The sequence below is a fragment of the Alosa alosa genome, chromosome 14 (assembly GCF_017589495.1).
Source record: "Alosa alosa isolate M-15738 ecotype Scorff River chromosome 14, AALO_Geno_1.1, whole genome shotgun sequence".
Classification (NCBI taxonomy): Eukaryota; Metazoa; Chordata; class Actinopteri; order Clupeiformes; family Clupeidae; genus Alosa; species Alosa alosa.
Window position 1 is genome coordinate 28,157,391 of NC_063202.1, and position 12,919 is coordinate 28,170,309.

The 12,919-nt window shown below is 39.6% G+C and overlaps 1 protein-coding gene across 2 annotated transcripts; it reads left to right on the forward strand.

Moving 5' to 3' along the window:
- The first annotated feature begins 4,025 nt into the window (after nt 1-4,025).
- mibp2 (muscle-specific beta 1 integrin binding protein 2) lies at nt 4,026-6,674 on the forward strand. 2 transcript variants are annotated; one of them, XM_048262187.1, is made up of 8 exons: nt 4,026-4,281; nt 4,739-4,829; nt 5,124-5,172; nt 5,330-5,516; nt 5,607-5,678; nt 5,827-5,933; nt 6,045-6,142; nt 6,404-6,674. In XM_048262187.1, exons 1-7 carry the CDS (start codon nt 4,256-4,258, stop codon nt 6,134-6,136), a joined length of 624 nt encoding a protein of 207 aa, XP_048118144.1. In that variant the 5' UTR covers nt 4,026-4,255; the 3' UTR covers nt 6,137-6,142; nt 6,404-6,674. The 2 variants fall into 2 exon arrangements, with proteins under 2 accessions (XP_048118144.1, XP_048118145.1); XM_048262188.1 differs by lacking the exons at nt 4,026-4,281; nt 5,124-5,172.
- Nucleotides 6,675-12,919: the final 6,245 nt, after the last annotated feature.

Here is a 12,919-nt window from a genome sequence, read left to right on the forward strand (position 1 = left end):
GGGATCCAGGATGTAAACTGATCCTGCTTCTCGCGATATCTGAGACTTTGTAAGACTAAAGGTCGGCGGGTCGGAAACACCGAACTTGCAAGTGGGATATTCTTCCTATAGGCAGTATAGGGGTGGGCGAGAGATTCTTCATTCGCCCTGATGAGTCATTTAACCATATACCGACTTAGGAAGATGAACGAAAACGTTGCCTGGTGTTCCTTTAAAGTTATATTAAATTGTTTCACTGGCTAATACTTTTATCAGAAAATAACATTCTGTTTAGTCACTAAAATAAAAAAATCAAGGGGTGAAGTGATTTGGGGGACCTAAAGTTACAAACTGTTCTCTTGCTGTGAGATATGTTTTAAACCAGCTGTGACAGTCAACAGTATCGAAGGCAGCAAGGTTGAGGGGGAAAGGATGCTGACACTGTGTCAGCAGCTAGGTGTACATAATTTATTACCTTAACCAGCATAGTCTCGGTACTATGCTTTGCCCTAAACCCTAACTGAAACTCTCCATAGGTCATTAGATGCTCCTGGAGCTGATTGACTGGTACGCTCAAGGAGTTTGGCAATTAATGAAAGGTCAGAAATAGGCCGGTAATTTTTAAAGTCATCAGTGTCAGGTTTTTAAAAAACAGGAGCGATAGCTGCTTTTTTTAGAGGGAGGAACAGAACCTAAAAGGAGCTATAGACAAATGTATTCTTTGAGCCAGGGGGCAAAGAGGCGGCAGGCAGATCTTGACCAGTGTGATGGCCATATATACAATAAAGGAGGCAGGCGGTAGGAAGACCTAGCAGGAGCTCTATAGCAGGAGCTGCAGAAGAGGGCGCATCATTGAGTACCTAATTGGGTAAATTGTATTGGAGCTAATGGCAGACAGAGCTAATTTTGTTGTGAACGAAATTCAAGAAACTTAAGGAAGGGTTTGGCAGGTTGGAATGTTGGTGTTAATACTGGAGAAGAGGGCTCTGTCCTTTGGTGACAGTGTGTGGTCATAGCTTCATTAGGGATTCCACAGGCTAAGACAACAGCCTTGCTCCAGCTGATGGCTGGCAGCCTTCATTTTGAGGATTGAGGAGGTGTGAACCATGGCACAGAAAGTGAGAAGGAGACAGTGCATGTCTTCAGGGGGGCAAGATGGAGAGAATCAAAAAGATGGATGTTCATCACATGCTTGAAATCCACAAGCCATAACACCTATAGCCTCATCGGCTTCCTGTAACATTCCAAATCCAATTTAAAATTCTGCTCCTCAGATATAAGACCCTATAATCATGCTCCTATTTACCTCACTGACCTCCTGGAGAACTACACCCCTACCAACTCTATGCGATTCTCCTCAGCAGGTCTACTCAGAATACCTAACATGAACCTCAACACCATGGGAGAGACAGTATTCTGTTACATTGCCCCTAAGCTCTGGAATTCACTTTCGGGCAATGTGAATCAATTTGGACTACAAGGATACAAGGAAGTTTATTGTCACATGCATATAGTTACTGGAAGTAAGAAATGCAGTGAAATTATGTCTGGTGTCAGCCTATTTGTGCATTAATGGGGGGGGGGGGGGGGGGGTAAAAAGTGCAGTAGAAGAGGGGTTTAGTAGATTAAGTGGCAAGGGCTGCATAAAAAAGGGGGGGGAGGTTTGGGATTGGGTGGGGGCACCAACAAGGAGCACCCAAGAGCAACAGGGGCAAGGAAAAACTCCCTTACCAAGGAAGAAACCTTGGGCAGATCCACGGTTCAAGGGGCTAACCCAACTGCCAGGGGTCTTGGTGTGTGTGTTGGGGGGATGACAGGGGAGATGGGATAGTGTGCTGTGTATGTGGGGAGAGGGCAGTGTAAATAGTATAATAGTATAAATAATATAATAGTATAAATAGTAATTAGTGTAGACTAAGTAAATAGTAATCTGAAAACGTATCTCATTGGCAAGCCTTTTCACTGTAACAGTTTTATTAGGCCTACATTCGTTGTAAATATAGCATTACATAAATATGATATTACTACATTGCCCCTAAACTCTGGAATTCGCTTCTCTATCACATCAGGCAATGTAAATCCTTTGCAGACTTTAAAAGTCATCGGAAAATGTATCTCTTTAGGCTAGCCTGTTCATTCTCTGCTACTACATTAGTTGTAAATATGACATTACTGTTATTTTAACATTTTTTTTATGAGTTGTATTTGTATGCTCATATTTGTGAAGCAACCGAAAGGTGTGTTTAAATAAAATGAAACTTTACTTGTGTACTCTGTCCCATTGTTAATACAACTTAGGCACAGTGTACTATTTCAGCAAAGAAAAAATAAGGCCTTTTGCAGTACATATCTCTGATCAATTACAAAATGTCCTACTAAAATCCACTAGATGGCAACATTTATAGGCTTTGCGACAAAGACTGGAGTGTTAGGGGTAGAAGTGTTAAATGGACAAATTAAATTGAATTAAATATTATTATATATTAACAGATATTTAAGTATGAACAAAGAGATAAAAATGTATCCACCACCTATGTAGCTTGTGCAGGGTGTCATGTGATATCAGCAGCCAGCTTCATGTCCACTTGAGAAGAGCACAATGAACTTGTCTGCCTTGTGACAAGAAGCTGTGATTAGTTCTGAACCAGAAAACTATTTGTCATCATGGTGTACATAGGCTATGCTAAACATAAAGACATAATATCACAGCAAAATGTGAAATGCTAACACCGCCATTACCACCCACCCCCTGTCCCTGTCAAATATTATCAACCTCCTTCCATTACAAACTAGCAATAATTTAAATTTCCCTTCTGAAAACATGTCTAGTAGACCATTACGAAAAGAACATATGATTTTACTCTAACCAAACGGTTTGATTGTTTAACAATGTCATGCCAAATGAAACTTTACTTGTGTACTCTGTCCCATTGTTAATACAAAACTTAGGCACAGTGTACTATTTCTGCAAAGAAAAAATAAGGCCTTTTGCAGTATGTCTGATCAATTACAAAATGTCCTACTAAAATCCATCACTAGATGGCAACATTTATAGGCTTTGCGACAAAGACTGGAGTGTTAGGGGTAGAAGTGTTAAATGGACAAATTAAATTGAATTAAATATTATTATATATTAACAGATATTTAAGTATGAACAAAGAGATAAAAATGTATCCACCACCTATGTAGCTTGTGCAGGGTGTCATGTGATATCAGCAGCCAGCTTCATGTCCACTTGAGAAGAGCACAATGAACTTGTCTGCCTTGTGACAAGAAGCTGTGATTAGTTCTGAACCAAAAACTATTTGTCATCATGGTGTACATAGGCTATGCTAAACATAAAGACATAATATCACAGCAAAATGTGAAATGCCAACACCGCCATTACCACCCACCCCCTGTCCCTGTCAAATATTATCAACCTCCTTCCATTACAAACTAGCAATAATTTAAATTTCTCTTCTGAAAAATCGTCTAGTAGACCATTACGAAAAAAACGTATGATTTTACTCTAACCAAACGGTTTGATTGTTTAACCATGCACATGCATGCCCATGTGCCATGAAATAATGCTTTCTTTTTAAAATTCAACGCAAAAACCTCAATAAAGTTTTCTTAAAATGGTCTAAGACTCTGGGTCACCCCATAGCGGCGCGCGCACATGTGTGTGGAGGGCAGGATAAAGCACCACTTGTGTTCAGTACAATATGTTCTTTTTCCCTTTGAGTCAATGTATCTCTTGGATTGTTCTTTTTATGTGGATTAACGTCAACGTGAAAAAAAATACCCTGATAATGATACAACATTGTTAGTGTCATAAATCACAAAACCAGGCTGAATTCTGTGCCATTTTCGAAGATACCGGTATGTCTTCTTTCTTTCTTTTAGACTTTTTTTTTTTGTTGCATTTTTGGCTTTGGAGCTTGGGTGGAGCCTTGAGGAGGAAACGGGTCTTAGCGGTCGCAACGCTGTGTGATTGGCTGTAGCAATTTTGTTCCGCAAAATTCTACTCTTTATATACCCAATCAAATTTCAAGTTGTAGTATGTGTAGCACTGTTACTTGCTGCAAGGTTCTCTCTTCGTGGAAGACTGGCAAAGGAGCGACATCGTCCTTTACTTTCACCCTAATCGACGCCATGGAGGACTCGACTAGTTGACGTTTCCTGAACCTTCTCTTTTAAGCTTTCTTCTTCCGATCACTGCGTTCCTTCAAAAAGCCACCCGACGGTTTTTATCGACGTTATCTCAAGTTTCTGCCCTAACACCGTTGCAAAGATGAAGTACATTATCGGCATTGGCGGGTAAGTCAATGAATGACCGGCTAACACTACTGAATTAGCATGGTAGGCCTCATGGATGCACGTGGTTTAATAGAGGAAGGAGGAAGAAAAGATTGGCCGTGAGACGGTTATTTATCTTTTGAGTAGTTTTTGTTAATTCATCAATGTATGGAGTAAAGTGCTTGGCTTTGGCAGTGTGTAACGTTTGTAAACAATGATTGCCATTAGATAAATACATGAGCCTATTCTTTTATTGCTGGCTCCGATCGCATTTTAAACGTTCGTTGTTAAGTTACGGTTGAATGCATAGGTCCGCTAATTTTTAGTAATTATTATTAAAATATTCAGTCAATCTGTTTTAGCCTACAAGTCTTCTTGAAACAGAAACCGTTTCAACTTAACTTGCTCGTTTACTTTCCCGCGGGCTGTCCATATGTTTCTTTTTTTTTTTTTTAACGTTTCAACATTTTTTTTGCAGCGTAACCAACGGGGGTAAAACTACCCTCACCAACAAGTTAATCAAGAACTTGCCCAATTGCTGTGTGGTTCATCAGGATGACTTTTTCAAGGTGATTATTCCAATATTGCTCCTGAAATAATTGTTCCACTAAATTACTGAATTGCAGTAAGTAAGGCACTCTTACTTGGTTGTCACTGTTTTGCTTAACATTTGATATTCAATGGATATCATTGTTTGCCAAATTACTGGAGGGATGTTGGTGGTTGGAAATTCATCAGATAAAACTCCATGGGCACAATTCCTTTGTGGCCATATGTTAAGCAGGGATGAATGAGATAAAGCTTCCTAAAGGCAAGTCCCCTGTAGAATGTACACGAGTACATCTCATTCATGTATGTTTCAGCCCCAAGATGAGATTGAAGTTGGTGAAGATGGCTTTAAGCAGTATGATGGTAAGCTGGGGTCTCCATGAAGGGTCATTTGTGTGTGTGTGTGTGTGCAATATGGGCGCCTTATTTAATGCATTATGCATGTTTTAAACTAAGACGCCTATATGAGTGCATTGTATATTAGGGTCTCATTCCTGTTTTCCTGTTTGCTCCCCTATAGTCATTACTGCTTTGGACATGGACGCCATGATGAGTACAATCTACGCTTGGCTGGACAACCCAGTAAAGTTTGAGAGGTCACACGGTGTCAACAACACCATGGATTCTGAGATACTCCCTGGAACCGAGCATAAGGATGAGGGCATCCACATCCTTATTGTGGAGGGCTTTCTGCTTTACACCTATGAGTAAGTCCTCATCCTTGTCTTTTTTTGACAGTTTAGTCTTTCCTAATATATTAGATTATTGGAGGGCCTTATGTGTATCTTTTTCATCAGACCTTTGATCGATGTGCTGAACCAACGCTATTTCATTTCCATTCCATACGAAGACTGCAAAAAGAGGAGGTGGTAAGTAAATTTTTTTGTTAAACATTTTAAAAACCTGTGCCCTCATGTCAGTCTTTATAGATCTGCCATTGTCCAGTGAGGAATGCTGTCTTCACATTGCAATCATGCCTTTGGGAAAACACACTTTATTTTGATTATTTTTTTTTAGCTCAAGGAACTACGCGGTGCCAGACCCACCAGGTCTGTTCGATGGCCATGTCTGGCCCATGTATGTCAAACACAAGCAAATCATGGAGAACTCAGGTGTTGATGTTGGTAAGTTTCTGTGTTTTTCCGTACGTTTCTGTCTATCTCTGTATTGAGATCATGTGAAGCATTTAAATATTTGACTCTTAATCGATTTTGTTATCCGTTATGTAATTACAGTGCAGTTGGATGGAACAAAGACGAAGGAGCAACTGTATAACTCTGTTTACGGAAACATTATGAACAACATCCAGAAATGTCTGAAACAATAAACAAAGGTATGTTGAGTTGTTTACAAAAACACAAACTGGGCCAAGTAGGTTTTGCATGATGCCCTAATTATATTGTAGCTAATCAAATTTGTCAGTATTCTGTGTTTAGAACAGTGCCTGGTGATCATATGAGCTTGAATTCTTGTTTTGTTCAGTAGCCATGCCATAATACAATTTTCAGAAAGAACAATAGTGAAATGTGTGTGGATGACATTCCTGTTTACCGTCATTCACCATGAAACAACAAAATGTGTGTTCTACTTTTAGGTCACATGATCGGCTAAGAACAAGACTCATCACATACTCAGCATGCAGGAGGAATACCGCCTTGCTTGACTTCTGAAGTGGCAGCTCACTATAAACCAAACTCTCAAGACTTTTTATAGTGTAAATTATTCATCCAACAGCATCATATGCTGGCTTGAAATTGTATATCGTCTATATTTATTGCTTTGTACGCCTCTACTGAAGTTGATGTCAGTCCAAGGATGGTTGCAATTCATTGCACAGTCTCAATAAAGACTCCTCCTGCAACAGATATTTCTTTGTCATTTGATCTCCAGCCCCCCCTCCTCCATTTGCACACAATGTCAGGTTGAGAAATGAAATCATAATTCCATATTTGGGAATGGGAAGCAAAACATGCCATGACTTTATTTATGTGAGCTCAAGTCTAAACCCCACTACCCACCTGCTGCTGAGCACATATGGCTACGTAGGTGGCTGGCAAACCCCAGTTCCCCACTCAGCCAGGACTAAGTGCTTATTATGGTTTTCCCTCTTAGTCACTTTGCATTTCTTAAGTATGGGTTCTAGATAGAACGAGACACCACAACTGCTCCAGGCTTCAGAGCTGTGTTACTATCTGTTGTTACGGCAACCAGGGGCAGTAGTGATAGCAGGGCGTATCTACTGCAGCAGTTGGTGTGTGACCTGGGCCACAGAGGGGGGTTATGGTTAACTGGAAAGCATAGTCGTGTAATGTCTACATTGCTTCCACCCTCCTACACAAGTGTTTCCTTTTTTGATTATTTATTTAACTGGTTATGAGACTATTTGAGTGTTTTAAGCATTATTTTACTTGTAGGTTTAGCTTCTAAAAGGACACAGACAATGTATCAAATGTTAAATTCCTATTTCATGGAAAATGTTCATTTTGATGTTGGTACCAGCAACATGTTTTTAAATAAAAGTTGGGAAGGAGTAACAAAATGCTGAAAAAGTTCTATGAAAAAGCATCCCCAGAGAGGCAGAATCTCGGGATTCATCACACTGTAAACCTGTGTGGACAAATCATGACACAATGTCACTGTAATGTTCTTAACATAAAATTGTGTAGTATTTGGGGAGTTCATCATCTACAGTACAGTATAGTTTAATATTAAAATATTCAGAGAATCCAGAGAAATCTTTGCAAACTATTGTAGGGATAGAACTGAAAAACAATATTGGATGGCCATGGACTTTTGGACCGGATGGCACTGTATTAAAACCAGACCTATTTCTGTAAAGAAAATCATTGTATGGGCTCAGGAATGCCTCTGATAACCATATGAGCACAGTTTGATACTCAATTCAGAAATGCTAGTGTAAACTTTACCATGCGACAGACAAAATTGTATTTAGACATGATACAGAAATACCACCGTCTTATCTGGGCCTGAGCTTTTTTAAAATGAACTGAGGTAACTTGGGAAAAGGTCCTGTAGTTAGACCCATCAGAATTTGCCATTCATTTTGAAAATCATGGACTCATCTGGGCTAAAGAAACTTGTTTTAGGACTCCGTTCGAAACCAAACATCTATGACGGTGTGGAGGTGCATTAGTGCCTGCACATATGGCAAGGCACAATCAATGGTGTATCCAGGTGTATACAGGTTTTGAGCAACATATACTGTCATCAATGTATCTGCAGGGAATACCTTGAATATTTCAAGAAAACAATGTCAAAATTAATTCTGCACATATTTAAACAGTATTTCTCCACAGACATTCTCCATCATGGAATAAAAAACATGATTAGGATTAGGAATACCTCATACTGTCGAGCAACAGAAATCCTATATTAGGCAGGAATGGGACGACATTTCATTCTCAAAACTCTAGCAACTGGTCTTAGTTCCTTCAGAATTTTGTTAAATGAATAGGTGAAGCAGCACAGTGGTAAGCATCCCCTGTCCCATTTTTTTTTTAAAAACATGTTGCTGACATCAAATTCATAATGAACATATATTGGCCATGAAATAGTCAACATTTGCATTTTCAACATTGATATGTTGTCTATGTCCTTTTTGCTGCTAAATATGGGTTTACATAACTTGTATGCACATTGTTTTTATTTGGATTTTAAACAACGTCCCAACTTTTTCTGATTTGGGGTTGTAGATAAGTGGCTTTGTTTCTCTACTTCTGTATTATTATGAGTCAAGAACTGAGTTTTGAAAACTCATCTGTTGCGGAAATTGGGATTCGTAGTGTAAATCGGCGGCATGGTTGAGCACTGAGAACACTGTGAACTAGGGGCAGGGCAGAGAGAGGGCTGCCGTTTTTTCTTTCTTTTTTGTTTTTTTAAACATTCAAGTTACGCAACGGACATGTGGAGAGAATTCAGACAGCAGGACAGAGGGCGCATCAAGCATGTTATGAACTGCAAACTGAGTAATCAAACAGAGTGCTCAAGTCCTCTATGAACTATTTCTAAAAACAAGTGGTCATTTCAGCAGAGCTGTGAAGAAAGTCAAGCAAAACACTATGTTTTTTTGCTATGATTTGAGGCCAAAGCAAGAATATAAAGGGACTTGTTGGCACCACACATTGTTTTGTATACCTTCACATGTTTTTCACAGATCAGAATAAGTTTCTTTTCATTTATGAAGGATACATTAATTTAACATGCAAATAGCACCCCGGAAAAGCTTATGTACCCTTATTTGTGAAATCAATTATAACATGGAAAGTGAACTGTATTTCATGAAGAATGCCATGTTTATTGAATTGAAGTACAATACATGAATTGAAATGTACATTTTTTTTATTTAAGAATGGAGCTCTTTAGATGCACTGTTGATCATTTAAACCACACATATCTTATGTTATTACACTTATTAGTGAATATGATCAAATATTATTTCTCACTCGCCGAAAAATGGATATGTTTAGTGATCTATTGGTCTGTGACTTGTGCAATGTAAAAGCTTCTGTTAACCATTATTACTTTGCAATTCAGTGAAATATATCTGTAGATGAGGCATGATTACCAGTTGCTTTTGGACAAATAAACTTTCATATAGCAATATGATCCTGATTTGTCCTATGTCCTGATTTGTCCTATGTGTCCACTGTCAAATCAAACAGCTAACAGTGTGAAGGGGCAATGTAAACCCTGCTGATCTGAAAACCTGTCAGTGTCTTTGGCAGAAGAAAAAAATCAAGGCAGACTTAACCAAGGAATTTGTTTACCCAAGGAATTCACCAGGGTTATTCCCTGTTGTGTGGTCAAACTACATATCTGTCGTATCTGCTAGAAGAGCCTATACATGCAATGTGGTGCTTGCTGCTGTTCTATCCATGCTGAGAATTTCCTGGTGTCTATTTTGGCTAGTGCATGCCTGATGCACACAGTCTTTACAATAAATATATTAAACTGCCTTGTTTCTCTTTTTTCTTTATTTCACATATGATTATTTTGAAGCACTGTTAATAAAATCCTTCCTAAAAGCCCCTCAGAATGTCAGAACGGACCTATAGGTTTTTGGCACCAAGTCTCCCCGATGACCCACTTAACCCGTTCCTTACACTGGACTCACTACAACAGCTATCCACAAAGCCTTCCAACCTCAGATGTAATGGAATGACAGTACAGCCCTTGTGTCTTCTCTCTTAATTGTGAATTAACTCTGATAATGGAAAAAGCAAGGCCTAACACCTCATATGAATATTTGACACAACCTCACAAAAAAGTCATTCCTGGGTCAGACGTGGGCTTGACATCACCACAAAAGTGTTGAGGATGTGCCTCAGTGCCTGAGTGCAGTGTACTCTCCTGAGGAGCAAATGCTCCAGATATGCGGTTATGTAACCACAGGTTAGTCCCACCCGCGCTTACACTTGCGACCTCTTAAACAGTCCCTCCTTAATGTCTTTGCATGGTTCAATACACTGTGGCAATGCACTCTGCAAAACAGTAACTGAATATAAAGAGAACAAACTTTTTTATATTGATTTAGTTTTGGCAACAATTACATGCACCCTCTATTTGTCAACCAACTATCAAGTAAATAAAAAAAGTCACATGCACAGTAAACATAAGGATCAGATTAATGTGAAGTTGCATAATTATGCAAAAGGATAGCATATTCAAACATGCTGTTCATAAAGACAAAACACTGCAAAGTAATAAAATAATAACGTTATGATAGCATATCAGACTATAAAAATGTGTCCACCAGTGGTATGAGATGGTTATATGAGGCCCCAGTGCAGTGCCCTCATGGAGAAAAAGGAGAAGTCACACTGTTAGTAATAATGAGCATTGACACATATGTTTCCAAGCAGCCTGTACCTGCACAATGTTGCCTCCACAAAATGAAAATACAGAAACATATTATGAATTGGGAAAACAAGATTTTCCAATGGAGAGTTGTCAGGTTAAGTGTACATATTGTTTAGTTTGCACAAACACTTACAAGTTGTAGCCACTGTGCTCATGCTTTGAGTAGCCTGAGTGATACACAGAAGGAATCCTCTTCCCTATATCTGTGTGCTGTGGTCCGCAGTGCAGCTGCTCTGTCTGCACTCACTGCCTATAGTTATACCCCTCATATATAACTGCAGCCATTGCCAATACAGTTTTGGCATTTAGCTCCTGTGGTAAAAACTGAGAAAAGGTGCTGTTCTAACACTTTCATACACCCTCAAGCTGTGGATTCCTCTCATGGACAGCAGCATAAATAGGTTACTGCTGTTTGCCTCATAGCGACGCCTCCACATTGAATATAGGTTAAGCATTTCACAACTCACCCAGAATCTGTTGCCAGATGCAGGTAAAACATAAACAAAGCAATAACTCCTCATATACTTCCCTCCCTCTGTCTGTCTGTCTGTTTGCCTCTAAACCCTCTATTTCAGAGTGTTGTTGCACAGGCTGTCTGAAGCCTGCAGTCTTTGAGCAGACACTCATCATCTCCAACCACTGGCAGCTTGATGGCCATTGAGGTGAGACTGATGTAAAAAGAATTTGTTCTGCTTAAAAAACAAAGTCAGTGCATGAGTTTGCCTCAAGTCAACATAACACATTTTCCCTGCTCAGTTACTCAATTCAAGGCAATAACAAGGGCTTGGCACATTGGCTTAATCAAATTGTCCTCATTTTCCTTACCGCAATTACTTGCCACTTCAAAGTCACTTTCTCTGCGTAGGACGTGCTTCTATATTTACATAGTGCAGATGACTGGATAGAGGCTGTTGAGGCCTCCCCTTATTTTAATACAAAAACTATTTTCCAAATCCTTGCTTTTATATGGTTTCGTTTGAAAACAGTTCTTTTGACACAAACAAACCCTGGACTAATGGAGTTAAGTTGGGGCCTTGGGCACAAACAAAATAGAAGATTCAATTTTGTGGTTCACCATGGCATTTACCGGAATATGGCAGCAACACCTTAAACATTTCATTGTCTTGAGAAAAACAAGTTAAAGGCACACAACATGCACACACTGACACAAACGTCAATAACTTTGTAATTTCTTTTCAGCAGACAAAAGTATTGGGACACTTAAAACCACTTAATCACTGAATTAATTTGTTTCATTTAGACCCATTCCTTACATGTATGAAATCATCCACCTATGCAGTCTGCATTCACAAACACTTGAAGAAGAATGGGTCGTCCATATAATGTATCTGACAGCGATTCAAGTATCAAACTAAAAATAGGATTTATTCAGTATAATGGATCCTAGATATTTACTCAACATATAATATTGTATATACTAAGAATTGTTTTTGTTTAGCAATTGCCTTTGACATGTGAATGTTACATAAAGTTATATAAGTATTTTTTTGGGGGGGCTTTTTATGCCTTTAATGATAGGACAGTGGAGAGTGACAGGAAGCGAGTGGGAGAGAGAGTCAGGGTGAGATCCGAAAAGGACCACGGGGCAGGAATCGAACCCGGGTCGCCGGCATACGGTGCAGGTGCCCCAGCCAGTTGTGCCACAGCTGGGGCCACATAAAGTTATATAACTTGTTCTTTGAGAAGATGAGGACTTAAAAGGCCTTCTCCCAGTACAGATGCACAAAACATGTTTTCCAGATCTTCTATGTCAGTATTTAGGCTTCACAGTGAATACTACCATGCCAACCAAATGGTAGTGTGGAAGGGGGAAAAAAATGACATGATGCAGCAATTAGTAATAACGGCCTTAAGACCATATCCTGTTATGGTGGGTCAAACTGAGGCTCTATGTTGTTGATCCAGTCTCAGCAGGTCCCAGAAGTAGCCACAAGCCTCCTACTCCTCGCCATGGTGAATCATTGTTTACTTAGACAGGAAGACAGCCCACGACTGCGCCACATGCAGCTAAATATCTGTGGAGTCGGTTGTGGCTTGAGAAAGAGGTTTGTTTTTTCCCCCTTACGGCCAAGTTCTAAATTGAGAGGCAAGTTTAAACGATACCAAGGGCAGGGTGAAATGGAGCCAACCTCGAAAACCACTGTTTAGCCGGGGTTGTCTGGCTTCGTAAGCGTGGCCTTTTTTGCGTATCCGCCCTGACCTCATTGAG